General features: G+C 34.0%; 1 protein-coding gene across 1 annotated transcript; it reads left to right on the top strand.

Moving 5' to 3' along the window:
- The first annotated feature begins 1,224 nt into the window (after positions 1–1,224).
- LOC123535751 (uncharacterized) lies at positions 1,225–22,657 on the top strand. The gene is made up of 4 exons (XM_045318500.2): positions 1,225–1,246; positions 5,108–6,382; positions 6,629–6,753; positions 22,586–22,657. The coding sequence occupies exons 1-4, from the start codon at positions 1,225–1,227 to the stop codon at positions 22,655–22,657; spliced, it is 1,494 nt and encodes a 497-aa protein (XP_045174435.2).
- Positions 22,658–27,504: the final 4,847 nt, after the last annotated feature.

The raw sequence follows: 27,504 nt of genomic DNA, 5'->3' as shown, positions 1-27,504 counted from the left end.
CTTGATACATGTACTAATCTGACTTTGCTGTTATTATTATACTATATGCATGATACAAGAACCCATCTGACTATGTTGTTATTATTATACAATCTGCTTGATACATGTACTCATCTGACTATGTTATTTTTATTATACATTTTGCTTGATACATGCACTCACCTGACTATGATGTTATTATTATACAATTTGATTGATACAAGAACCCATCTGACTATGTTGGTACTATTATACAAATTGCTTGATACATATACTCACCTGACTATGTTGTCATCATTATAGAATTTGCTTGATATATGTACTCACCTGACTATGTTGTCATCATTATAGAATTTGCTCGATACATGTACTCATCTGACTATGTTGTTATCATTATACTATTTGCTTGATATATGTACTCATTTGACTACGAATATATTTAAAGTCATTTATCTTTATTCACCATACTATTTGTTTTATACATGAATCAGTCGGCCAAATTGTTAATGAATCAGTCTGTTTTATTGATTTACTATTTGAGGCACTACATACATTAAGTATCAATTTATTGATGAAATTTATTTACCTTTCTGCTACCATACAATTTGTTTGATACCTAAACTTATTTGAATTTGTTGTTAATGAAACGATCTACAGTAAACCTCACTTATAAGGAACTCTGATATTAGGAACACTCGGTTATAAGGAACAGTTTTCAATTCCCCGATCTAATTCCTTCTTTATTCAATGTAAAACTCCTCGGTTATAGGGAACTCGGTTATAAGGAACACTCGGTTATAAGGAACACTTTTTCTAGTCCCAAAGTACGAAATTCAATGGAAAACCCCTCGGTTATAGCGAACAGACATAAAGAATAAAAATTATTGAAAACTGGAAATAAACAGGAGAATCGCTGATGACGTCAGAGTAACGTCGGCACTTTTACGCGCTTTTATGCACATGAATAAACACATATTATTTCATTTCTATGGTATTTAGTTTGTTATTTCACGGATATGATAAAAAGAAAATAAATAATATCATCATTAACTTATATTTACTCGAGATTATGTTTGAGAGCTACATGTATTAGGTATTTCATGTGGACAATAGTGAACGAAAATCAGTCGTGGACACGGTCATGTCATACTATCCTAAATAAATGTGTTAATTACGCATGATTAACAGTTACAAACAGTCCAGTTTACCAAATTTTCAATTGTAAAAATTATAGCAGGTTCTAAAATGGACAACAGCAAAACTATAGGTATAATTTACACTTTAGTCCGTATGTATGGCGCCGTTGTTTAGTCGTAATGCACTGTATGTCATAAACACCCTACTTCTAAATTTTATTTGGTAGTCTAATTTAACATTTTTGTATTAATTATTTGAACATTTATTTTATATTAGTATTGATGCCTATTTACATAACATGCTGTCGAGCAAGGTAAGGGCTGCAACATATCTTATAATCATAATGTAGTGCTCCTAAAAAAGAAGATAGAAATAGCCGACAAAAAATAAACACAAATCACGTCATTCTTACCGACGTACATTTTGGCTTAGTTTAGGTTTAAACGCCGTGTTTCAACACTATTTCAGTCATATGCACGCAGTCAGTTTACCTTACCTTCTCTCTAGGAAAGGACCGGTACTACACTCACAACTTTCTCACATAAAGATTCATGGTCGACCCGGAGCCCTTTTCAAATGTCAGTCAAATAGCGTTCGCTATATAAACTGTGTTCGTTATACAAACCTCGGTTACAAGGAATTAGTTCGCTATACGGATATAAGGAACCTCGGTTATAAGGAACAATTTTTAGAGGTCCCCAAGCTGTTCCTTATAAGCGAGGTTTACTGTATTTAACTGGCTTAACATATTGTGTACTTCATACATGAAAAATCAAATTGTATATATTTCATTACCGAATTCATTTATTTTAAATACATGAGCTAATTTGACCTTTGTACAATTTGTTCATACACAAACTCATTTGGACCTATTATTGATGAAAATGTCTGTTGATCTGTCTGTTCTATTTATCGTTTATATAACGTGTCAGGTACTACAAACATATAATTTATCAATGTGTATTTTATTATTATTATTACTATTTATTTGTTTTACTCAGCTAATTGTCATTATACTTTTTGACAAATTCTTCTTTTTTACCATCAATTAAAATCCAATGTAACTCATCTTGAATGATTACCAGTAGCCTAAACCAAAATGTACATAAATTAGGAAACATACAATAAACAACATCAAAGTTCACTCTAAACTCCATTTTTTCCGCTATCTAAAATCCAATATAACGAACACTATATAATACACAATGTAAAACGAAAATATTTCACTGAAAACAAAAATTTCATTTAAAAGGCAACAACCCAACTGCAAACAACTGAAATACACAAAATATAGTCTCGATCACACGTTGAAACCTATTTTTCTATACAAACTCTGTAAATTTACCTACAATATATCACGGAAAACATGTGGACGACGTCTGTATTAAGGTAACTTGACAGGGAAAACCAAGATGGCGTCACGAAATTAGGGTTGGTCACATTATTTACTCTTATAGACGATATACTGCTACAGGGGTCTAAAGATGCATTTTAATCATTTAACACACACATAAACACTTGTGAAAATGCATTTAACTTACAAAAACGTATAATCAAACGTTCTGAAACTCACCATGAAATCTAGTCAATTTTTGTGTGCATTTTGCATAAAAGTTATGTATCCAAACTGAAAAAAATTTATATCCTCATATCTTAGAATGTGTCCTTCAGGTGCTCCACCTATGAACAAAAGAATTTATCCACTGAGTTTTATGCTATTTGCTCTGGAATTTCATCAGTAAATTATAAATTTCTATATTTTACACCCTAAAAAGTTGAAACCTGCTTGCAGTATGAGGGTCGTTAAAAAAATTCAAAGTACATGTAAGTTTACTTTGTCTTTACTTCTGAGACTTTACATCCTCACATATTAAGAGTTTTGAGTGATGTGTTCATTTCTTAGTAATTCTACATTGTTTGTATTTAAATTTTATAAAACGTTTACAATTTTTCAACCTGTGTCCTAGTTCAAATGTGTTTGCTACTGTTTGAATAACCCTCAATGTCAAAACTTTACTGACTTGCATGGAAATCTCATGGAAAGTGTGGATCTTAGGCCATACTAAATTAATGTATGTTTAATGTAATTGATAAAGTACATTTTCTTGATTTTCTGTTGCCTCCAAAAAATACAGAGACAGTTTAGATAAGGATTTTTTTCATTTGAACATGAAAGGGTAATAAAATATAATGTAATATACCCAAAAAATCAGCTATGTTTAGGTTCATTTTCCATTCATAGGAATGGGTGAGTTTTACAATAAACATATTTTTGAAATTGCATAGCCCCTTGTTACTGAATTTATTTGCAACAAAATATTGAAATTTATAATTTACTGATGAAATTCCAGAGCAAATAGCATAAAACTCAGTGGATAAATTCTTTTGTTCATAGGTGGAGCACCTGAAGGACACATTCAAAGATATGAGGATATAATTTTTTTTCAGTTTGGATACATAACTTTTCTGCAAAATGCGCACAAAAATTGACTAGTTTTCATGGTGAGTTTCAGAACATTTGATTTTATAATTTTATAAATTAAATGCATTTTTACAATTGTTTATGTGTGTGTTAAATGATTAAAATGCATTTTAGACCTCTATAGCAGCATATTGTCTATAGGGATAAATAATGTGACCAACCCTAATTTCATGACGCCATCTTGGTTGTTCATGTCAAGTTACCTTAAACTAATTGTCAACCTTTATGTCATTACTACACCAATACTGACTTCCTACAAAACCATGCATGATTATCATGCGCAAAAACTTTTCAACATTTATCTTCTAATACACATGTAGTATGTATACATTAAATAGCCGTAATGCTAGCGAGCTAATGAGTCAAGTTTCTTAAAAAAATCACCTTTATTTTTAAACATCTCTTGCCTATTTCAAGCAAGGGTCTCTTAAAATTAGCCCGAAATTAAAGTAGCGATTCACTACATACTTTGAACTGAAAATGTTATGTCTAATCTATACAAACATCTACTCGAAGTACGTTAATATTCCAACGGCAGTCTTGCAATTTCTTTTCGTGCAAGAACTGCAGTGTTTGGAACATTGATTTCGTTGGAATAACTTGCATTATGCCTTTACATGTATCACTACGATCTCAAATTAAAAAGTTATTAATATTGAACGGTTACGTAGCTTTAATCAAACGAAAATTTCTCGTTGTAAGCAAGTGTACAATATAAGGGAGAATACTCGTAACACCGGCTCATTATGCTTGCTGGAGTAATCTCCCATTTTATACTCGTATATAAATTATTGTTGTCTTTTTTTCCTTTTTTTTTAAGGGTCTATAAAGTATTTACAGTCTAAAACTAGCCAATGAACCATAGGTACCAACACCTCATATGAGACAACGTATCACATATTAGCAGCTGTAAAGATCAGAATCTTATTTCATACATTAAGCAGTTAAGTTTCAGTGGCGATGACCAAAATGTTTCGGAAATTAACATGAACTCTCTATTGTACATATTCATTTTTACACGTCTTTCACTTATTATTTTAAAACTTGTAATTTATGCACGTTCCATTCTCTCGTCGTCGGAGGGGCTGATCCGCCCTATTGCAGCAAAATAACTCTATCGAAGACTGGTGGCTTAACTACAGATATTAATCACATATCAGCCTCCTTGATCATGGAAATTCATGACTCAAACAAAAAGCGCCTTCCAGTCACACTTTTCTTATGCAATCACTTAAACATACATGTACATTCTGTTACGGTCAGTACTTTCATTCGAACATACATATCTTCTCAACTGTTGCCTCTACTCCTCATAATCTCTGGAAATGTACACCCACATCCAGGACCCAATAGTACAATTTCATCAGAAAACTCATCTTTATCCGCATACAGTGAAATATTGCAAAGTGGTCTTTCTGTTATGCATCTAAATATTCAAAGTCTCAAGCCTAAAATTGACATTTTAGAAATAGAAGCTCGGCCTTACGATATTCTTATCTCTCTTCACAGAATCCTGGCTATCTCCTGCAACATCAAATGACGATCTTCTTATACCTAACTTTCAAACACCGTTTCGCTGTGATCATAATGATCGCATAGGTGGAGGAGTCACTATCTACATTCGAGATGGCCTTCTCGCCAAACATCGTGACGACCTTTCTGTTGCTGGAATAGAGGCTCTCTGGCTTGAAATAAATTTTAGACATCGTGTCATCATTGTAGGAGGCATCTATCGTCCTCCGGATTCAAATAATCAGCAATGGCTTCTTCTTGAACAGTCCATAGACCAAGCTTTTAACCAACCTTGTGATAATATCCTAGTTGCTGGTGACTTTAACATCAACATCCTAAACACTCAGACAAACAAGATATCAAATCTAATTTCCTCTTACCAGGCAGAACAATTAATTTCATCACCAACACATTTCACAGAAAACTCATCCTCTCTAATTGATCTCATTTTTGTTAAAAATAATAATCACGTACTAACAAGCTTTGTTGCCGATCCATTCATTCCTGACATGATTCGATTTCACTGCCCTACTGTTGCTGTTCTTAAACTAGACAAACCTATAAATACTACATTCAAAAGAAAAGTATGGTTGTACGACAAAGGTAACTATGATCAATACAAAACAATACTGCATAATACTACCTGGGACACCATAATAGAAAACACTGACCTTAACAAAGCCACTGAAGACATCACACACGCAATATTAACTGCAGCACAACAATCAATTCCAAATAAAACAGTCACAATAAGACAAAACGACATTCCTTGGCTAAATAACACGATAAGAAAGGCTATTAGGAAGCGCAAGAAGTTACACAAAACAGCAAAACGACTTAACACTGAACAAGCTTGGACAATGTTTAAAACAATACGTAACGAGGTTACAAAACTAATACGAATATCAAAACAAAACTACCAAAATAAACTCATTGAACAAGTAAATTCAAACACAATAACAGCGAAACTCTGGTTCAAAACTGCTAAAAAACTAACAAATAAAACAACAGCTCAGACAATTCCAACGCTACAAGACCAAAATATACAAGCATCTACAGACCAAGAAAAGACAGAACTCCTTAACCATTTCTTTTGCTCACAATCCACCATAGATGACACTAATGAAATTTTGCCACCATGCCCATCCTCTACTACAGCTACCCTAACGAATATTCTTATTACACCAACAGACGTCTCTGATGCTATATCCCTCATTGATCCATCTAAAGCATGTGGTCCTGATCTCATCAGCCCTAAACTTCTTCGAGAAGGTAAGGCAGAACTTTCTGAACCTCTTTCCAAGTTTTTCAATAAGTTATTGTCGCATGCCTTCTTCCCCTCGTCCTGGAAACTAGCAAACGTTACTCCAGTTTTTAAAAAATCAGATCCCTCAAAACCTTCGAACTATCGACCAATCTCCCTTCTAAGCTGCATAGGCAAACTTATGGAACGGTGTATTCACAAATATCTCTACAACTATCTCACTCAAAACAATCTTCTTACTTCTCTTCAATCAGGCTTTATCAAAGGTGACTCTACAGTGAACCAACTGGTATATCTTCATAACGACATCTGCAATGCTCTCGATAACGGCAAGGAAGTTCGAGCCGTGTTCTGTGACGTTTCAAAGGCCTTCGACAGGGTGTGGCATCGCGGACTTCTTCATAAGCTATCCTCTCTAGGTATTAAGGGCTTACTTCTGGACTGGATAACCTCATACCTTTCCACGCGTAAGCAGCGAGTTGTGTCAGCAAATGCATTTTCCTCTTGGTCGACAATCAACGCTGGTGTCCCGCAAGGATCTATTCTAGGACCTTTGTTATTCCTAACATACATTAACGACATTGTTTCAAACATCGGTTCTAAAATTCGTCTTTTTGCAGATGATACTAGTCTTTATATCATCGTAGATGATCCAGCTTTAGCCAGTACCACTCTGAACACTGATCTTGAAACTATACACTCTTGGTCCAAAGCATGGCTTGTGACATTCAACCCATCAAAAACAGAATCCATGATCTTTTCAAGAAAACTTTACAAACCCAATCATCCTCAATTATATATGAACAATATATCAATCACTGAAGTGACTGAACACAAACATCTCGGTCTCACCTTTTCCTCGGATCTAAAATGGTCCTCACATATATCTATTACTTTGAAAAAAGCTTGGCAACGAATTGGAATAATGAGATCCCTTAAATTTCTATTAAATCGACAAAGTCTCGAACGAATGTACTTTTCATTTATTCGTCCAATCCTGGAATATTCTGATGTTGTTTGGGACAACTGTACAGAAGCTCTTAAGAATGAAATCGAGGCCGTCCGGAACGAGGCACGTATAGTCACCGGTGCCACTAAACTCTGTAACATCCAGAAACTCTTATTCGATCTCGGTTGGGAACCTCAGACAGAACGACGAAAAAAACATCGCCTTGTTTTGTTCTATAAAATGGTCAATGGTCTATCACCCGCCTACCTGTCTTCACTAATTCCTGAAAACCAACATAATATCAATACTAGATTTAATCAAAGAAACATCAGAAATATCCTTTGCCAGTCACATTCATACAAATCTTCCTTTCTTCCTAAGACAATAAACGACTGGAACTTACTTCCTCAACATATCAAATCATTTCCTTCAGTCAATGCCTTCAAATCAAATCTGAATAAAAACCTACCGAAATCAAATCCTTTATTTAATGCTGGATCCAGAAAAGGCCAAAATTCTTCATGCTCGATTACACCTAGGCTGTAGCTCCCTTAACTATGACCTCAACCGCCGAGGAATCACAAACACCGCTAGATGTGATTGTGGTGAGATAGAAACTGTCAACCATTATCTGCTCCATTGTCGAAAATACCAAAATCTTCGAACTGACATATTTTCCAATCTCCAATGCGCTCTAACTCTTAACAATCTACTGTATGGTGATGAACATCTATCTTATCAACATAATATTTCCCTATTCACTGACGTTCAACGATTTATCATCTCAACAAATAGATTCAGTACATAAGCTGCGACAATCAACATCTCCCCTCTTCCACCCCCAAACGACGACGAGAGACAATAGCATAAACATGCTCGTTAATTCTTCAATCATCATTAAAAAACACACACACACACACACACACACACACACACACACACACACAAACAAAAAAAACACAAAAAAACCCACCCCAAAAAAACACACACACACAAAAACTTTGCATTATGCATTTATTTTTCACATTCATATTCCGATTAACACAACATGATACACATAGTTACACAGCCTAGTTACTATTCTTCATCTAACCTCTGTTTTTCTTATGGAGCGGAATTCATATAAGTCTTAAGTAGCTTGTTTTCCAATCCATTCGATTGAAAATTTCTTTGTTTGTTTGTTTGTACTATTTTGATTGATGTATGTCTTTTTATCAAACTTTGTTAATTTAAATATAGTACTCATGTTTGTATATACAATTTGTGGAAATAAATACAGTTTAAACTAATGAAGAGTTTTAATGAACAAAGGACATAATATAATTAAGTAACGTATGTACCAATAAGCTTCGTCTGGTGAAAGAATGCACTTTAAAGTAATTTACATAACGAATTATTCAAAAGTAATTTAGAGATGCTTGTTAACTAAGCACTGAAACTTAATGCTAATTGTGTAATAATGTAACATAGATTTTGGTAATAAATGGTACGCTAAACAAAGCATGATATACTAGTACTCAGTGGTAGACAGTCATTGCTAAAAGGGTAGTAAATTGTGGGAGGTGGCATTTTATTTATTAAAATTATTGAAATAAGAACTCACAAATATAAAAAAAATCGAATTATACCTGTGCTATGCAGTTTTTTTTTTCAAAAGTAAATATAAGCATCGGTACATACGTTACCATGAAAGCATGCTAAAATAAAACAAGAGCAGCGCCTTGCGGGTGCAGATGCACAACTGATTTTTTTTGTCTCTGTATAATAGAAATATTGTCATACCCATGATATTTTAAGTCCAAAAGAGGTCGTTACTCTTGAAAACAAAAAAAAAAACAATGTAGAGTACTGTACTTGCTGTGCATAGTCAGCTTTAAATGGCGAATAACTGCTACAAGTTTTAAAGCAATAGCTTTGACCGTTAATGAGAAAACTTTACCTAAACGCAAAATTTATGCAAGAAATCTGATATTTTCTTAGTCCAAAGGGGGTCATAATTCTTGCAGAAAGCAGGATGGAGTTATGTTTCTTGTTATACAGAGTCAGCTTATGATGGTTAACAAGTGTTGCAAGTTTTAAAGTAATAGCTTTGATAGTTTAGGAGAAAAACTGACCTAAACACAAAACTTGAACAAGAAATTTGATATTTTCTATGTCCAAAAGGGGCCATAGTTCTTGCAAAAAGCAGGATGGAGTTATGTTTCTTGTTATACAGAGTCAGCTTTTGATGGTTAACAAGTGTTACAAGTTTTAAAGCAATAGCTTTGATAGTTTATGAGAAAATTGACCTAAACATAAAACTTTAATAAGAAATCTGATATTGTTTAGTCCAAAGGGGGCCATAATTCTTGCAAAAAGCAGAATGGAGTTATGTTTCTTGCTGAGCAAAATCAGCTATTGATAGTGAACAAGTGATGCAAGCTTTAAAGTAATAGCTTTGATAGTTTAGGAGAAAAGCTGACCTAAACATAAAACTTTACCTGGCAACGCCGACGCAGACGCAGACGCAGACGCCGATGACGATCAAGTGATGACAATAATTTTCAAAAAAATCAGATAGGCTAATAAGGAACACCATATTCTATAACAATGCTTGAGATATCTGTGTTAAAATAGATACAAAATATGCAGACAAAGGGAATATACAACTATCAAAGATCATATGTTCTGCTGTACATGATATATATTGATGATAACGTAAGTGTCAAGGAGCTGAGGTCTGATTTAACAAGTACATGATTCGGTAAATATTGATCTTTATGTCTATAGTACTGATTGTGACCATCTGCTGATACGTTTTCTATATAACAATCCCTTAAGCAAGTAGGATACCACAGACCTTTTGACAAAAGCTTTGTAACAATCAACTGATGCCAGTAACGTAAGTACTATTTAGACCACTGAATAGAAAGTATTGTCATTTAGTGTTTAACGATATTGTTCAGACAACTAAATTCTATAAAGGGAGATAATTTAAAAAATGAGCTAGATAGACTCATGCCTTTATACACTTCAGTTTCTTTTAATGGTCTTTATCGTTTTGTGAAATTTCAACAAAAATGATCATTTAAATTTAGCGTAATTCTTTAGAAAAAAATATTATATGTAAGTTTAATAAAGGGAGATAATTCAAAAAGTAAGCTAGATAAATTAATTTTACTTGTACAAAGCACTTTTCCTTAATGTTTGTATGAAGTTTGAATAAATTCCATTCATTACTTTTGGATAACATAGTAATAGTATCTATAGATGACAACGTCTCAAGGTAAATAGATAAAATGTATGACCTTTGACCCTAATTTCAGACATTGTTTCTATTTTTCATGTTCTGTTTTAGGCTTGCATCAATTCTTAATGACTAAAAAATAGTTTCATAATACATTTAGGGTACAATTTTCCAGAAAAATTGCCAGTACATAATCATTGAAATAAAAGCTACACAAAAACAAAATCGCAAAATCAGAATTTCATAGCATGACCTTTTGACCCCTCAAATTTACATAAAACATTGTTATATTTTTTGGAGAGAGCTATCAAAGTAACCAGTAAGGTTCAAGCTTCCACAAATATGTTGTCTTCTGGCATTAACATGCCGGCCCTCATAAAATGATTTCTAGAGCACTTTTGTCACTAAAACCACCTGACTAGTAGGGTTCATAGCTGGAAAATAAATAAGATTTTACTAAAATCTAGATTCGAAACGTGTCGCCACTTTCATGGTTATTTCATATTAAAACCGATTTTGGTTTGAACTAGTCTGATGGTGATTTGTTTCAGCAACAGCAAAACCTAAACTAAAACTTTCTATTATTTAATCCCTTACTTAAATCGCTGGTTTATAATTTCTGCAACACTAAATTTTGCTGAGCTAAAGCCAAAAAAAAAAGATGTCATGTGATAAAACACTTACTAAATGTCTTGCCGGTCAATAATCAAAATATTACCCGAGGTCCGAATATACTATGCACACTTCCAATGCCAAATTAACAAATATTTTTTTTTCTTATTGTGAGACAAAATTTGTAACAAATTTTAATAAATTATCCCTACAGAACGGTCGTCAGACAGGAAAAGTTGTTGTCATATTCATTTAGACAATTTATTAAGACATATTGTCATCTAGATAAACTATTTTGCAAGATCTGTACAATGTGTAAATTAGAGTAATTTGTCTGAAGAAATATGTTTTAAAAAACTACGAATTAAAGTATGTAATGCAAGTCAAAATGGCTTACGGACAGACAAAGCAAGTTGCTATGTTAGAAATCTTGATAAGACAGATTATTTTTAAAAATACATATTGGTAAGTTTATTTTAGTACAATTTATATATCCCGGACTCGCAAACAAACCATGTATATAATTTTTGTTCTGGAAGGTAAAGGCTTTAAGAGCATTTGTCTTCATTTCTTTTTGAAAATGACATGGGGCCCGTTTCATAAAAGTTTCATGCTAGAATGGTCTCTCCTAAATATGGACTTCTTTTTAAACTATTTTATTTTATAGCATATAACTTGTATCCTTTACTTAAATCGCCGGTCTTTAAATCCTGCAACACTATATTTTGCAGAGGCAAAGCCAAAGCCAAAAAAAAAAGTCATGTGATAAACCACTTATTGAATGGATTGCCGGTCAATAGTCAAAATATTACCCGAGGTCCGAATATACTATATGTAAATTTACAGTCCTTAAAATGAAAACAATAAAAAAAAAACGATTCACTATTTTGGCACACTTCAGATGCCAAATTAACAGATATAAATAGTTTTCTCTTATCGTATAATATTTTGAAAGAAATTGTAAACACTTAAAAAAAATTCTCAACAGAACGGTCTAAAAACTACAAATAAGTTTCAAAGTTTCAAGTTTATTGGCATAATCGGCAAAACACAATTTGCCTTTGGCCATTTACAAATAATAAACAAGAAATATGGCAAAGACAATAAGCACAGCAACATATTACAAATAGAAAATATACAGTTCAGTTTAAGAAACAGTCATAACTTCCAGTGCTATTACGAATTTCAAAAGCTTCTTTAATAAAACGACACAAATTATACAATGATTATTTATTTGTAGACGACATTAAAGTATTAAATTTATTAATCGTTGGCCATGATATGTGAGTCAGGTATTTTCTACGGATTTGCAAGTATTTTGTACAGCATAATAAAAAATGATATTCAGTTTCTGTGACATTCGCATTACACATTTTACATAATCTGTCAGTTCTATCAATCCCTCTAAATCTACCCATTTCAAATAATAGTAATAGTAATAATAATAATAATAACTTTATTTTCTGAAGGTTACATACTAAGTGTACAAAAACAAATATCATACAACTTATTTCCAGTATAGCCTTCAATTAATATACATTCACACATATACACAATCATACAGTCAATTTATAATTAAACATTTATACAAAAATACACACATCAGAATTACTCAAATTAAAGTCTGTAAAGCAAGTCAAAATGTCTTACGGACAGACAAAACCAGTTGCTTTTGTCTTCATTTCTTTTTGAAAATGACATGGGGCCCGTTTCATAAAAGTTTCATACTAGTAAGGCCTCTCCTAAATATGGTCTTCTTTTTAAACTATTTTAATTTATAGCATATAACTTGTATCCTTTTAGAAAGTTGTGGTTGATTCCATTTGAGGACAAATCTATCTTACTTTTGTTCGGCTCAGGTTCAAAGAATAACCACAAAGCTAAAATGATATACTTAAAATGATGTTCCTGAAACACCTTGCTATAGCCAAATAAATCATCATCATCATCATCATCATTACAATTAGTAGTATTATTATCTTACTCCTAAGTGCTAACTTTGTCTTTGGGCTCGTGAAAAGCCACCCCACCATCATTGGATAACATCTTAATCGTTCTACATGTTATATGCTATGTTGCGCTTGTTATAAAGGAAGTCACGGAGGTGTGATAATTTGAACACACCATGCAAAAATACCAGATACGCGATGGATATATTATTTGTACCTTTTGCTATCGTTCAGTAGGATTGAATAACATTTTATCACGGATCTGCCACGAGAAATGATGCGAAAGTACAATATAGATATATGTCAGCAGTATTGAAGTTACATTATATCGGCCTAAATTTGAAACGGAGTGGTACGAAAGTTTAATATAGATAACGTATCGTATTATCGCGCCTTCGCATCGTGATAAATTCGTGCCATTGCATTGTGTTTTTACGTCAACTTTTCTTATGTCGAGCTGGTGAAACAACGATTGCTCACACGAAAGACCGTAGTTATCATCAGCAATCCGATCAAGGAGATATTCTGTCGGAGGACAGTTTTAGACTAGCGCAGCTAGCGGTGTAGGCGTATAAATTCGGATATGCAGTCATTTAACTGACGCGTATAAAGGTCGTGACACTGACAAAAGATAAATGAAATGACAAGGATTTCAAATTGCAGTCCGCGTGGTGGTGTCACACATGGAACCCTAATTTGCGGCCTGTCGGGACTATTTTTGGTGTCCCTCTCGTATTTATAACTAAAAGATGTTTGATTTGTTGTTTGATTATGCTGTAAGACACGCATGTATTTAACAACAATAAAAATCAATGACGATTTTAATCAACAGTAATTGAACGCTGTTCAATTTGTATAACATCAGTTATATATGTTTACATACATTTGTTATACCACATTTATATAGCACTCTTTTCATGCACATGTACACGTTCAAAAGTGCTTTTAAGAATACATTACAAACAATATAAACAATTATACATTCAACACAAACAAAAATGCATTCTCACATTAAAAAAAAATCATGAATATAAAACATATAGATAAAACAAGACAAACATTATTATACATATTTAAAAGTATTTAAATGATCCTAGGATAAAATACCAATGGAGCTTCTTCAGAACCGGTGTTATATGATTGCTACGGGGCGTCCTAGTGATAACGCGAACTGCCGTGTTGGGCAAGTTGCAACTTGTGAAGTGTGCTGTTTGGAATACCACTTTACAAGGCGTTAAAGATAACCGTGAGGAAACCAGGCTATTGACAAGGGTCTTTGTGGCATCACTGGTAAGATACCGTATGACGTGGCCTATTCTGTGCAGTTGTGCATATCCAGCCCGGCACACATAGTTGACTTGCTGTTCCATATCCATAGTGTTGTCAAGTATTGCACTAAGATTCCTAACACATTTTGTGGATTTTAACACAGTCACTGACCTTCAACGAGACGTTCTCAATGCACTTGGAGTTATGTTTTGATGTGAATAACATTACCTCTGTTTTATCAGCATTGAGCCTCAGCATGTTGCGTTGCATCCACGAGACAATTTAAGCCAGACCACATCTCAAAGCGACGCCTCGCTTATAATTGAGAGTCATCGGCGTAGAAATGATGAAGCAATCCATGACGTCTGCATATGGCACTGACGAGTTTAGTGTACGTGATATAGTTCTTTGTACCAAGTACTGATCCCTGGAGCAGACTTCAGACTGTACGCAGACTTCAGTCCCTCATGCAGCTTATTTTCACTCAAGTGCCGCTCAAGACGCGCATTTACTACCTTTTCCAAGATTTTTTAAATGAAAGGGAGATCAGACACAGGCCGGTAGTTTTTGAGAATATTTGGTTTACAGCAGAGGTCTTATCCTCGCACTCTATCTATCTATCTGCCGTTGACGTCAAACCCCTTATGGGAACGTAGACGTTTTGCGTAGAAAAGCGCGGGATTTTCTACTTTCATTTTCTCAAGATGCAATCAGGGGAGGTAATTTAACTGTTGTAACTGCTGGTAGTAGCAGCAGTTAACTGTTGTAACTGCTGGCAGTAGCAGCAGTTAACTGCTCCTACTGCTGCTACTGCTGTACTGCCAACTTCACGCTAAAGAGCATGCCTTTTTTCCAGTTACACGTACCATCAATTTAGACTTGTTCAAATGCCATACTTTCTGTTTCCTGAGCACTTGACAAAACATCAAGAAATAATGTTATTTTTTCCATCTAGAAATGTAGGCAGGACAAGGTTCACTTCAGTCTTATATGGCATTCACAATTTTGGAAAATGTTCAAATTGATTGTTATTGAAAAAATACATTATTTGCTACCAGATTGTTTACCTTCTATGGTGAATTTAGTTTTATTAAAACAGACATTTTATTTCGTTCAAAACATGTCACTGAATATTGCTGAAACCACAGAATTTTGAGCAAATGGACCTTTTTGCAATAATTAAATCACTTAGGTATGTGGTGAGCACAGTAAGGGACAACAAAGATATTTTGACCATAGGTCAAGCTTCTTTCACAGAATGTATGGTCAGTTTTGGTTGTGGTCGACAGCTGTGCCCATACTGGAAAAAATCAGATTTGTTTAAAATTCGGTTTCCCGTAATGTTGAAAGTAGTTTCATTTATGTCAGATATTTTCACTGAGATTGTAAAATATTGCATGCTGTTTGATAACAAACCTTTCTTGAAAGAAAACTTACTTCAGTTAGAGACTTTCAACGTTTGATGCCATTTTGAGGGCAAAAGTGAACTTTCATAATCCAACATAATGGTAAGGTCCTATTTTTAGGCTGGTATTCAGACGAGAGCATTATGCGAAACGATGCACAGAGGCATGCTATGTACGCGCGTGCTTGCACGACACAACGTGTCTGCCAGAATACGAACATGGGTTCCAATAAGCTTAAAGCTACCATCACCTTCAACGTAAAATAAACTGCATTAATTGCAATAGGCCTTGAAAGTGAACAGCATGGATTCTGACCAGCGGAAGTGCAGGCTGGTCTGGATCCATGCTGGTCGCAAATGCACTTTGTTGGTTTTCCCATGGCACGGCTCATTTCATTTTATAGCATAAAAATATTTTACCATGAAGTCAAAAAATGGGAAAATAATATTCTACTTCTTTAAAAAAAAAATCTGATCATTAAAATGTAGAACAACACTATTAGCAAGTTCAACAGAACGTTTAAAGATGTATCCAAATATTTTACTTAAAACTTTGAACCAGATGGTACATTTTGATATGCCAATTCACATTTTAATCATACTGTATGTTTTTGCCTAATTTTATATCTTTAATCTTGAAATCTTGGTGTAATCCGATATCATTTCAGGTTCTATTATTTACTAAACATACAGCCTTGCGATCAATCTTGGAATTTAATACTTTAATCAATGGATATAACATAGCACTTAAATTTGTAACTCGTATATTATTCGCATCATTTTCCACTTTTAGCCTTTTTTTCAGGAGAAATATGTAATCAATAGATCTTGGATATCATATTTTTGCTTTGTTAAATGGCAATAAAGAGAAACAACGAAACAAAAATAATAGCCAAGAATTATTCAAACAATAAACCCGAAGAAAGGAAAATCATTGCGAATACCCTTAGGAAAATTGCCAGTAATAGTATATATATATACCATAAAAGATTGATTCTTTTGTTTCAAATTAGACAGAGATATAATGTTAATATCACAGTCTCCTCAGTCACTGCAATTGCTTAAAAATGTCAACATCAAACATATTCTACAGTGGTTAGAAACGCCTGCAGCATGTGCTGAAATCATTTTCATTATATCATTTCTACAGAACATTAAGATATAAAGGTGTTCAAACCATATTAAAGTTTTTCAAAGTTTCAAAGTTTTTATTTTCATTAAACCAGAAGGTCATAGACCCATGTGGCACATGGTACGCTATATATACATGGCAACAGTGAACATTTAATTAATAACACAATAAACAAATGATTCGTATAACAATTGGCAACATCTTCAACAATTCATGTATATGTATGCTTCAATCTGATTAAAATCTACTGAAAGCCAGTTGAAAGCACGTATGAACCAAATAATATTATGCTCAATTGATCTGGGGCCTGTTTCACGAAACCTGCTTATGACAAGGTTTAAAGTTATAACATAACTTAAAAAGACTGTTTCGCAAAACCAGCTTATGACAAGGTTTTTACTTATAACCTTATAACTTCAAAAGGCTGTTTCACGAAACCAGCTTACGACAAGGTTTTCACTTAAAACTTAATAAGACTGTTTCGCAAAGCCTGCTTATGAAAAAGTTTCAACTTTTAACTTAAAAAATGCTGTTTCGGTAAACCAGCTTACGACAAGGTTTTCACTTATAACTTAATAAGACTGTGTCGCAAAACCTGCTTATGACAAAGTTAAAAAAGCTGTTTCGGTAAAACAGCTTATGACAAGGTTTTCACTTATACCTTAAAAAGACTATTTCGCGAAACCAGCTTATGACAAGGCTTTCACTTATACCTTCAAAAGACTGTTTCACGAAACCAGCTTATGACAAGCTTTTAAGTTATGACATAGCTTAAAAACTGTTGCGCAAAACCTGCTTACGGCAAGGTTTTAACTTTTTACTTAAAAGGACTGTTTCGGAAAACTAACTTATGACAAGGTTTTAACTTCTAACTTCAAAAGACTGTTTCACGAAACCTGCTTATGACAAAGTTTTCACTTTTTACTTAAAAACTGTTTTCAAGAAACCAGCTTATGACAAGGTTTTAGCTTATAACTTCGAAAGACTGTTTCACGAAACCTGCTTATGACAAAGTTTTAACTTATAACTTCAAAAAACTGTTTCACGAAACCTGCTTATGACAAGGTTTTCACTTTTTACTTAAAAACTGTTTTCAAGAAACCAGCTTATGACAAGGTTTTAACTTATAACTTCAAAAGACTGTTTCACGAAACCTGCGTATGACAAAGTTTTAACTTATAACTTCAGAAGACTGTTTCGCCAAACCTGCTTATGACAAAGTTCTAACTTTTAACTTAAAGAAAGCTGTTTCGGGAAACCAGTTTATGACAAGTTTTTCACTTATACCTTTAAAAGACTGCTTTACGAAACCAGCTTATGATAAGGTTTAAGTTATGGCAAAACTTTAAAAGATTATTTCGTAAAACCTGCTTACGACAAGGTTTAAAATTATAACTTAAAACATTTTGCATGTAAGCAGTTTTCTCAGAAACTTCTGAGAAAAGTGCTTTTAAACTTCACCAATGTCTTCGGCATCAAGAGATGACCTCACGGGACAAGTTATATAACTCTAGTTTTAATTTTATCTAAATTCTATCCCTTTTTTCCAGTAAAAATTTTGTAACAGTTTCGCATGTATGCATGTTTCTCAGGAATTATTTGATCAAATGTTTTCAGATTTTCCACACATCTTTGGCATCTTAGGTTGACCTCATGTGGTAAGTTTTATATTCTGGCATGCATTTTAACAGGTGGATTTGACATCTTGGGTTAACAAGTTTCATATCTCTGGCTTACATTTTAGCAAAATTATGCCCACTTTTCAACTTATAAGATTTTGCAAAGGCTTTTGTATGTAAGCAATTTGCAGCTTTACCTTCCTCGACCGAAAACTGAACTATTTAAAAAAAGTTTTACATGGTGCTACTATCTGGAATTCCTTACCAAGTCATATAAAAAGAGCACCATCAGTAGGGCAATTCAAATCACTATACATAGCTTGGCACAACACACAATCATAATACTTAATATTTATAATATTGCACTTCGTATAGTTATAGTATAAACAAAACAAAATACTGGTATTAAATGCACTTGTCTGTCTTCTATATGTTACAATGTACCATGTAAATATTTTAGATGTATATGTTATGTATTGTTTTGAGGGCCTCATGGAAGATTGATGTTGTTCGTCAAATGAGTTTTCCTCGTTAAATAAAGGCTTTATTATGATTATTATTATTAAGCTAGTCTGTGGAAGGGCTTCAGTTAGGCAAGCGTGCTATCATTAGACATGTAAACAGCCTTTGTTTCTATATGCATTTGCAGCAGACAAATGATTTTATACTCCGAAAATTAAAGGTTTCTATTTCTGTTCAGCTATTATTTTGGTAAAGAAAGAATCTACGATTAGTGACCAGGTCCAGGGTTTACAAAACATTTTCAGCCTCAGTTGAGTTTGATAATGATACTTTATCTGTCATTTAAAAAAGACATTTATTTCTAAATAGCATATTTTAAACTAAATTTTAGGTTAATAACTATTTTCAAATGACTTTTCAGTATTGATGGTCAATTTCAGTTGGAATTAAGTCTGGGCGTTTTAGTAAAATTGATATTAAAATTTCAAGCTCAAACTCAACTGAGACAGAAGAAAGTTTTGTGAACACGGGGACTGGATATCAAAACGAATTAGACTTGAAAATGAACTTTTAAAGATTCTGATGACGTGGAATAGTTGTAGTGTCATTAAATGGAATATAAGTAACAGTGTGATACATGTATATTAGTATGAATATGTGTATTGTAACAATAATGTTATCAACATGAATAAATCAATTTTCCCACTTGTGTTTGTGTTTTAGTTTGACCATAGATATAAAGTGTAAGGAAAGATATCCTTTTTTGCTGTGGCATCACTTTCGCTTTATCTCTTTTATGACTTGTTGGATTTGCTTCATACTAAATATAGTTATTCATCATCGTCATCACCCGTATCATATAGCACAAGGGCCATAACTTTTGTACCAATATTTCATGAATGACACCTCCCTACGTTTTGGTGCACTTTCTGTTAATACTAAATAGATTTGATTCAAACTTAAAATAGTTGTTCCTCATCATCACCCACATTATATGACATAAATAACTTTGGCACCAGTTTTCATGAATTATGTCCCCTTAATACTTAGTATTTCAGGTTAATGTTTATGCAGTTTTATATACCAGTTATTACAGAAGGGGTCTGATTCAAACTTCAAATGATTGTTCCACACCATATGACGTTCATAATTATTGCACCAATATTTCATGCATTTTCACCCATTTTTACTAAGTTTTGATGCAGTCTTAGTCTATTATTACTAAATGGATTGAATTCAAACTTGAAATGATTGTTCCTTATATTTGGTTCATATTTAAAATCCATATTAGTTTTAATACACTTCCACTACATCCGCTATGATTTCATGGATTTGATTCAAACTTAAGCTAATTCTTCCATGTACAAGGTTCAGATTTCAGATTTCAGATTTATTTAAATCCATGGCATATAATATGCATGTGGATAAAACAAAGTGAAATAATAAAACAGTCACAAATCAATATTGTACAAAATATTGTGCAAAATGTTGTACAAAATGCGGTACAATGTCTGACTAAGAAAAAATGAATTGGACCAACCACACCACCAAAAATGAAAGGGAGACAACTCAAAAACTGCTGATGCAGAAATAATGACAGAGTATATTCCCCCAAATATTGCCTATTAATTGACCTGAATGCTTAATGTTCTCCCTTATATTGCATGTAAACCTCAATAATGGGGGGTCCAAAACATTTACATGTTACACCAGTTCATATCTCTGACACAAATATTTCATGAGTTATGTCCCCTCAAAAGTCTTCAACCTAGAGACATAAAACTTTATAGGTAAGTTATTCTGAGCATGTGAAGTTGTAAACATGCGGTTTTGTTTGGGATTTACCCCTCCTTTCCACCTTCTATCAACATTACTCCTGGTTTTAAATGGGAGTTATGGCCCTGCTTCCCCTCCAAAATGATTATACATTTTACTCTTTTAATTCTGATGCTCAGATGCTCCGTTGTCAACATTTTAATAGAAAAGTCTTTTTAAATACAATTGGTCTGTATCACCCCTTAAGGTTCTCCTATCGAGTCTGTCTATAATTCTATTTGACGCCAAAAAAGGGTTGCTAGAGCTAATACATGCACCTAACTGGGTCTGTTACATATTTGCATGTACCTCTCAGGTTTGTTCAAATTGTTCTGCTTGGCCTTTTTTGGGGGGAGGTAGGGGGGGGGGGGGGGGGGGGGTGCAAAAGAGCTGAAAACAGAAAAAAAAAACAACTTTGAACAACTTTGAACAACTGTTTCCCGAGAATATAACTTAATACATCATCACTATACTTGGTCTGAAGCATCCTTTCATGGTCCTCTCTCAAGTATATTCAAATGATTTTAAACAACTTCTTCTCATGAACCACTTAACAGATCTTCACCGAATTTGGTCTGTAGCATCCTTATGCAAATCTCTCCATGGTGCATTCAAACGGTTGAAGTTGATGAAACTTGGCGTGGATGTTCCTTGGATTGTCCTCTAACAAAGTTGCTCAAAGAATTTCTTCCCAATTAGAATTCTGGTTGCCATGGCAACAGAAATGAAATAATCTTCTCCAAACCTGCAAGGCCCATAGCTTAGATATTTGGCATGTAGCATTGCATGGTGGTCTTGTATGGATTTAATTAAGCCTACTGGGACAAAATTGGACCTGGCTAGGAGTTAACATGTTTTATACAGACCTATTTAGGAAAAACATTTAAAATTTTCTTGTCTAAAACCTTATTGCCTAGAACATAGATATTTGGCATGTAGCATTGTGTAGTAGTTATCTACCAAATTGTTCAAATCATGCCCCTGGGTCAAAACTGGCCCCATCCTAAAGTTCACTTGTTTTACGCAGACTTGTATGTAGGAGAAAGTTAAAAAAAATCTTCTTGTCTAAAACTATGATAGTTGTGTTGCGCTTCTCCCCCAGATTTGTTCAAATCATGCCCTTATGTAAAAAATGCCCTTGCCCACTGCTCATTTACTCACTTTTTATACAACAAAAACTTTTAAATCTTGTCTGAGGCTGCAAGACCTAGTGCTTACACATTTGGCGTCTAACTTTTGTATTGGTCCATTACCAAGTTCAGTTAAGTTATAACCCTAAGGTCAACTTTGGTCCCGCCCTTGGTTTCGTTTTCTTTACATTGACTTAGAAAACTATAGACTATAGACTATGAAAAGCTTTGACCTGTGGTTAAATTCTTATATCCGCCTTTTGTGATATCATTTAGTCAGTGGAGTGTTTACTTGTTAAACAGGAAAAGTAAAAAGTCGAAAGAACCGAGAACTTATGTAAGGGTTTATGTAATTTGTAGAATTTTAGGAAAGAACCATTACTGGAGAAAGTAACACCTAGAGAATGATATTGACTGCCTGTCACCGAGCTTAAAATGTCTTTATTGCCGGACTCCAAATAGTATGATTTCAGTTTAAGTAATTTTTACTTTTAAGTACCATTCATTTATCAAATATCAAAATACCTGAAATTAATTGACAACCTGCTTGTAAATCTATAAGTCTATAGATTCTTTTAAACTCAATGCCGACGGAACTATATATTTGTAATAATGATCTAACACTATATTATTGATCTTTTAGTCCCCTAATGAATCTATCACAGAATATAAGATAAGTGAAAAATGTCCAAAAATGTTCGATAAACGTAGCTGACCACCTCTAATGCACATTTTTTATGTTGCGATTCAATGAAGCCATTGTACCTAATAAATAGAATGATTTTTTTTTATCCAGAAAGAACCATTTCGTATGTCCCTTGGAGTTAAACCTTTCAACTATGTAATTACAAATATAACCTGCAATCAAAAACTTAACAAACGTGTATATTAGTCAAATTGTTAGAAGGCTAAATCATCATCACTTCCGGATGAATCTCGGACGCGGTATAAGTTAAACGGTGAAATCGTTAAAATGATCATATATGAAACTTAATATATTCCTTCAACTTTTCGTGGGTTAAATTTCTTCTTTTCGTGCTAAATTTCGAAATTTGCGTGACAATTGTCATCAAAAACTTCAAGTTTTCGACTTTTCCCTGTAAATTTACGACAAGCCAAGTGGAAATTTAAAGGTGGTCAATCATATCTGAGCAACATTATAATTATGACATTTTTTTTCTCCAGTTTTCATATAATTTATTGTGTCAGAGATTTATTTAAGGAACAAAAAAACTCATTACCTAGAGTTAGATTACAAATATTTAATTTTCACTTTTCTTGAAATTTTATATTACCTCCCTTTAATATAAAAATATTTAAACGCGGACTGTTTTTATTTTATTTTATGATAGATATTGGGTTATTTCAACTAGCTGAAACAAAACACGACGTATCTAACATAGTCTATCTTGGTTGCGAAACCGAGATAGGCAAAGGGAGATAATAATGATTTTGAAAACTTTCATTTCTTATGAATTTAGGCAAACTATTTATTTCTCAATGCATATCTTTGATAAATTTAATACAAAGCCCTTGTACTATCTCATTCCTTAAGCAAAATATATTTATTACTTGTTTATTACATATTTATACTTTGATATACTAAAATAACGCTATCTTAGTTTGGCAACTAGGATAGGAAAATCAAATTTTTGAAAGTATTTTCAGAGAGAGAGAGAGAGAGGGGGGGGGGGGGGAGAGAGAGAGAGAGAGAGAGAGAGAGAGAGAGAGAGAGAGATCTTTTAGATATATGTATGTCCGATTAACTTAGCCTAACTCTTCGCAAATAGACAGCCAGGTACTTTATCTAGCCCGGTGTATAGAACCGATATACGCGAAGTCCTCTTTCCTGGAAAGAACCAGTACAGGCCTCCTATTTGAGTAGGAGACATTCCCATGCCTGGACCGGGATGTGAACGCCTGACCTCTGTACTGACAGTCAAGCATGTTACCACAGGACCACCGGGCTAAGCAAAATTATTTTACTGTGTTTGCATATTGTAATACCCGAGACCAATGTTTGATGAACCTATATTTACTCTTTGAGTATTAATTAATGTGCACAATGTAGACTTGTGCATGGAAGGATAACTCCTGTGAGTAATTGTTGGGGATATTTTACGGATTTTGCCGCTTAGACAAGATCGAGACCAAGCTCATTCGTAACCAGCGTCCATTCACAAGAAACTACAAATTTAAAATAATGTGGTATGCTTAAAAGTGACTAATAGTATGGTGTATCCATGCAGAATAAAAGGCGTATATGCATAATTTCTGGGGCCAGCGCGTCAATAATATGGCGGCTAATTATTCTTGCCATGTCGTGTTAGCGTGTTGGCGAGGCGAAAACACGACAGCACGTAAACACGAAAACTCGAAAAAAACCCTTATTTGTCAAGTTATCGTGTCTCCGTTTTTTCGTGTTGGTTGGGCGAAAAGACGAAATTACGACACATTCTACGAGCAAGCTCAACGTTTAGATGACGCCGACACGACAAATTTATATGTCGAGTATTCTTGTTTTCGGGTATGAATATGTCGTGTTGGCGCCCTTTTTCGCCCTGCCGACATGAAAACACAAAAACACGACAAATACTTTATTTGTCGAGTTTACGTGTTTTCGTTTAGGTATCTTCCGTTATAGATACAATTAATCATCAAAAATTGTATCAGGTTTTGTGACGGAGTATCCGCCCGAGTGCTTACATTATCTAATAGCGAGCTTCAAAAATCAGTCAATGCTTAACAAATTAGTACAAAAAATAGTTCTACCTCCAACATCAAACAAATTATCACATAGTCATACTAACCTAGCAGACGTATTTAACATGTTGTGTATATATGTTGTATTACAAAAACATCTATAAAAAAAATAGTGATCATGTGGATAGATATGTAAAATGTTCACATTTTCAAATCTAAACGGCGGTTGATCCATTTTGAACAGCCCGCAGAGCTAGACGATCTGGAAGAAGAAGAGCTGTAACGGGAGATATTTTTATCATAATCACCGTACACTCGAGACATTCGCCGTTAACTACGCAAAAAGTGAACGCTATGTGGGCTATTTTCTTACTGTTCGCTGTACTGATTATCATCAGTCAAGACCTCTGCGTGTAATTGTTGTACACATGTCTAACGGAATAAAATATTTGTCGTGTTTTCATGTCGGCGGGTCGAAGTCACGAAAAACACGACAGCACTACAAATAAAGGGCACCAACACGACATATTCATACCCGCCAACAGGAAAACTTGAAAAATAATGTATCGTGTCAGCGCCCTCTAACCGTCGTGTTTTCGTGTAAAATGTGTCGTGTTTTCGTGTTGTCGTGTTTTCGCCCCGCCAACACGACATGGCAGAAATCAACCACCGTACAATGAAGCGGCGATAAACACGAATACATAATATAACGAACAGCTATATTTAAAGAAATGAAAATAATCAGGCTCGTATATTGAATAAACGTCCTCGCAAACACTATATCAAAATAACCAGCTAACGTTTCATGGTATGGGTGTAAATCTTGCGGTCTCTAAAATATGTAGAATAATTTTTACTGCGTTAGTCACAGAGTAGAACAAATAAAATAAATCTATAGGAATGTAGCTACTTTATTCCATAATGCCACACAAGTTTACGATACTTCAATTTAAATAAATCTGTTTTTTACTTATGATATTTCATACGATCCTCTTTCATAAAGAGGGGGCCTCCGTGGCCGAGAGGTTAAGGCCGCTGGCTTTGAATCACTTGTCCCTCCCCGATGTGGGTTCGAGCCTCACTCGGGGCATGGAATTCTTCATGTGAGGAAGCCATCCAGCTGGCTTACGGAAGGTCGGTGGTTCTACCCAGGTGCCCGCTCGTGATGAATAATGCACGGAGGGGCACCTGGGGTCTTCCTCTACCATCAAAGCTGGAAAGTCGCCATGTGACCTATAATTGTGTTGGTGCGACGTTAAACCCAACAAAACAAAACAAACAATTTTTTACAAAGATGTGGGAAATAAGATCCCTTTAACTTTCTGGAAACAGATATTCATTGTCGTCCATTAGTCGAGCCATCTTTCGATTATAAGGCTTATAAAAATTATATAACATGTTCCTAGTCTCATTAAACATCCTGGTCTCATATTCGGCTGAATTAGGCACGTCTAACGATGCTATTTTCGACATCTGTTTTGCTCTTAAAGGACCTGGAAAAGAATATATAACATATAAATGCATACAGAAAATAAATAGTTCGAGAATGATACTGTATAATTTCTGGTTTAAGCTTATTTTGCGGGTTTTTTTTTCATTTCATATTTGTGCACCTTCATATTGTAAAGGTAAATGTAGCTGATCAAAGTTTTAAATGTTGTTTTATTATTAGTGAGGTTGAGAGGTCAAGCCTGTACAAATAAGACACCTGGTGGAGTCTGTTAGCGTCAAGATTGGCAACATTCACAGTCCATCCGTACACATTCTAAACGTACTTGTTGAACCTACATCTGACGTTAAAACATACATGTAACTCACTAAAAGTAGGACTCTATTCTGAAAAGAACTGGAAAAAAACAAATGAATACACTCGACTACTTACTCATCTCTAGAAACTGAAACGTGTTCGCCAGAGTTTCTTTGGTTTTAGTTATGTAGTCTTTCATCTTAATAGGCAATATCTGCTCTTTTCTAAACACAGAATATAGCTCTTCCATGAAGAAGGCGTAAAAACTCGCCCGGAAACTTCTTGCCATAAAATGCCCATCCTAAAAATAGAATATATTTACATTCTTGAACATTTATAAATAGGAAATAACGAGTGTTTTAAATGATGCTGTATGTAAATACGGCGCTCATGCAAGGTTTTGCAACTATTTACATAATTTAGTAGTTTCATGCCGCAATTTTCTTTTCATGAAAAACATTCACAGCAAGAAGAAATTTCAGAATTTTACCAGTGTGTAGGGACTGGCTGTTATACATCGTGAAGTAGTAATACAGATGTATTTCCTTGATAAAATATGGTATAAGGAGCCATATAATGGTGTGACATTTACATTTTAAGGTTTTATTGAGTATATGTCTATATAACAACACTTTCCACGGGGGCATTTTCAGAGAGTGTTGTTTTATAAACCCGATGATTTGTCTGATTTTAACTTAAAATCTCAATATTTTTTAATTAAGATTTGATAAGGGGACATGATATACAGCTCTCTGTATAATTATGGTTTTCATATCACTGAAATACTCTAGAGTACTGAAAGTGATATCTCAATATTTAAATATTGATATGAAATAAAAATGAGGGAAATGAATCAGAATACTTTTATTCAAACATGTTTTTATAACATATTGGCGAAATAAATTGTTACCTTCTCAAGCTGGTCCGAGAGTGTTTCGTTATAAATGCACCGTCTCATTGAGAAATATTTGAAGCAGGTTTCAAAACTCCTTGTCAGTACTGATGTTTGTTTATGAAACATTTCTGCTATATCTTTTACAGATATTTCTTGGTGCCTATGTCTCACTAAATGCAGAAAATCTGAAAACAGCCTGAAATGACAACAAAGAAAA

The sequence above is a fragment of the Mercenaria mercenaria genome, chromosome 17, assembly GCF_021730395.1.
Source record: "Mercenaria mercenaria strain notata chromosome 17, MADL_Memer_1, whole genome shotgun sequence".
Classification (NCBI taxonomy): domain Eukaryota; kingdom Metazoa; phylum Mollusca; class Bivalvia; order Venerida; family Veneridae; genus Mercenaria; species Mercenaria mercenaria.
Note: the sequence above shows the minus strand (reverse complement) of the source record. Positions and strands in the feature narration are given on the sequence as shown.

Excerpts from the sequence above, each read along its gene's own strand:
- LOC123535751 (XM_045318500.2), top strand. The coding sequence starts at position 1,225 with ATGGACAACAGCAAAACTATAG. Across the intron at positions 1,247-5,107 it reads GGACAACAGCAAAACTATAG|AATCCTGGCTATCTCCTGCA; the intron begins GTATAATTTACA and ends CTCTCTTCACAG. Across the intron at positions 6,754-22,585 it reads TTTCAAAGGCCTTCGACAGG|TCCCCTAATGAATCTATCAC; the intron begins GTGTGGCATCGC and ends TTGATCTTTTAG.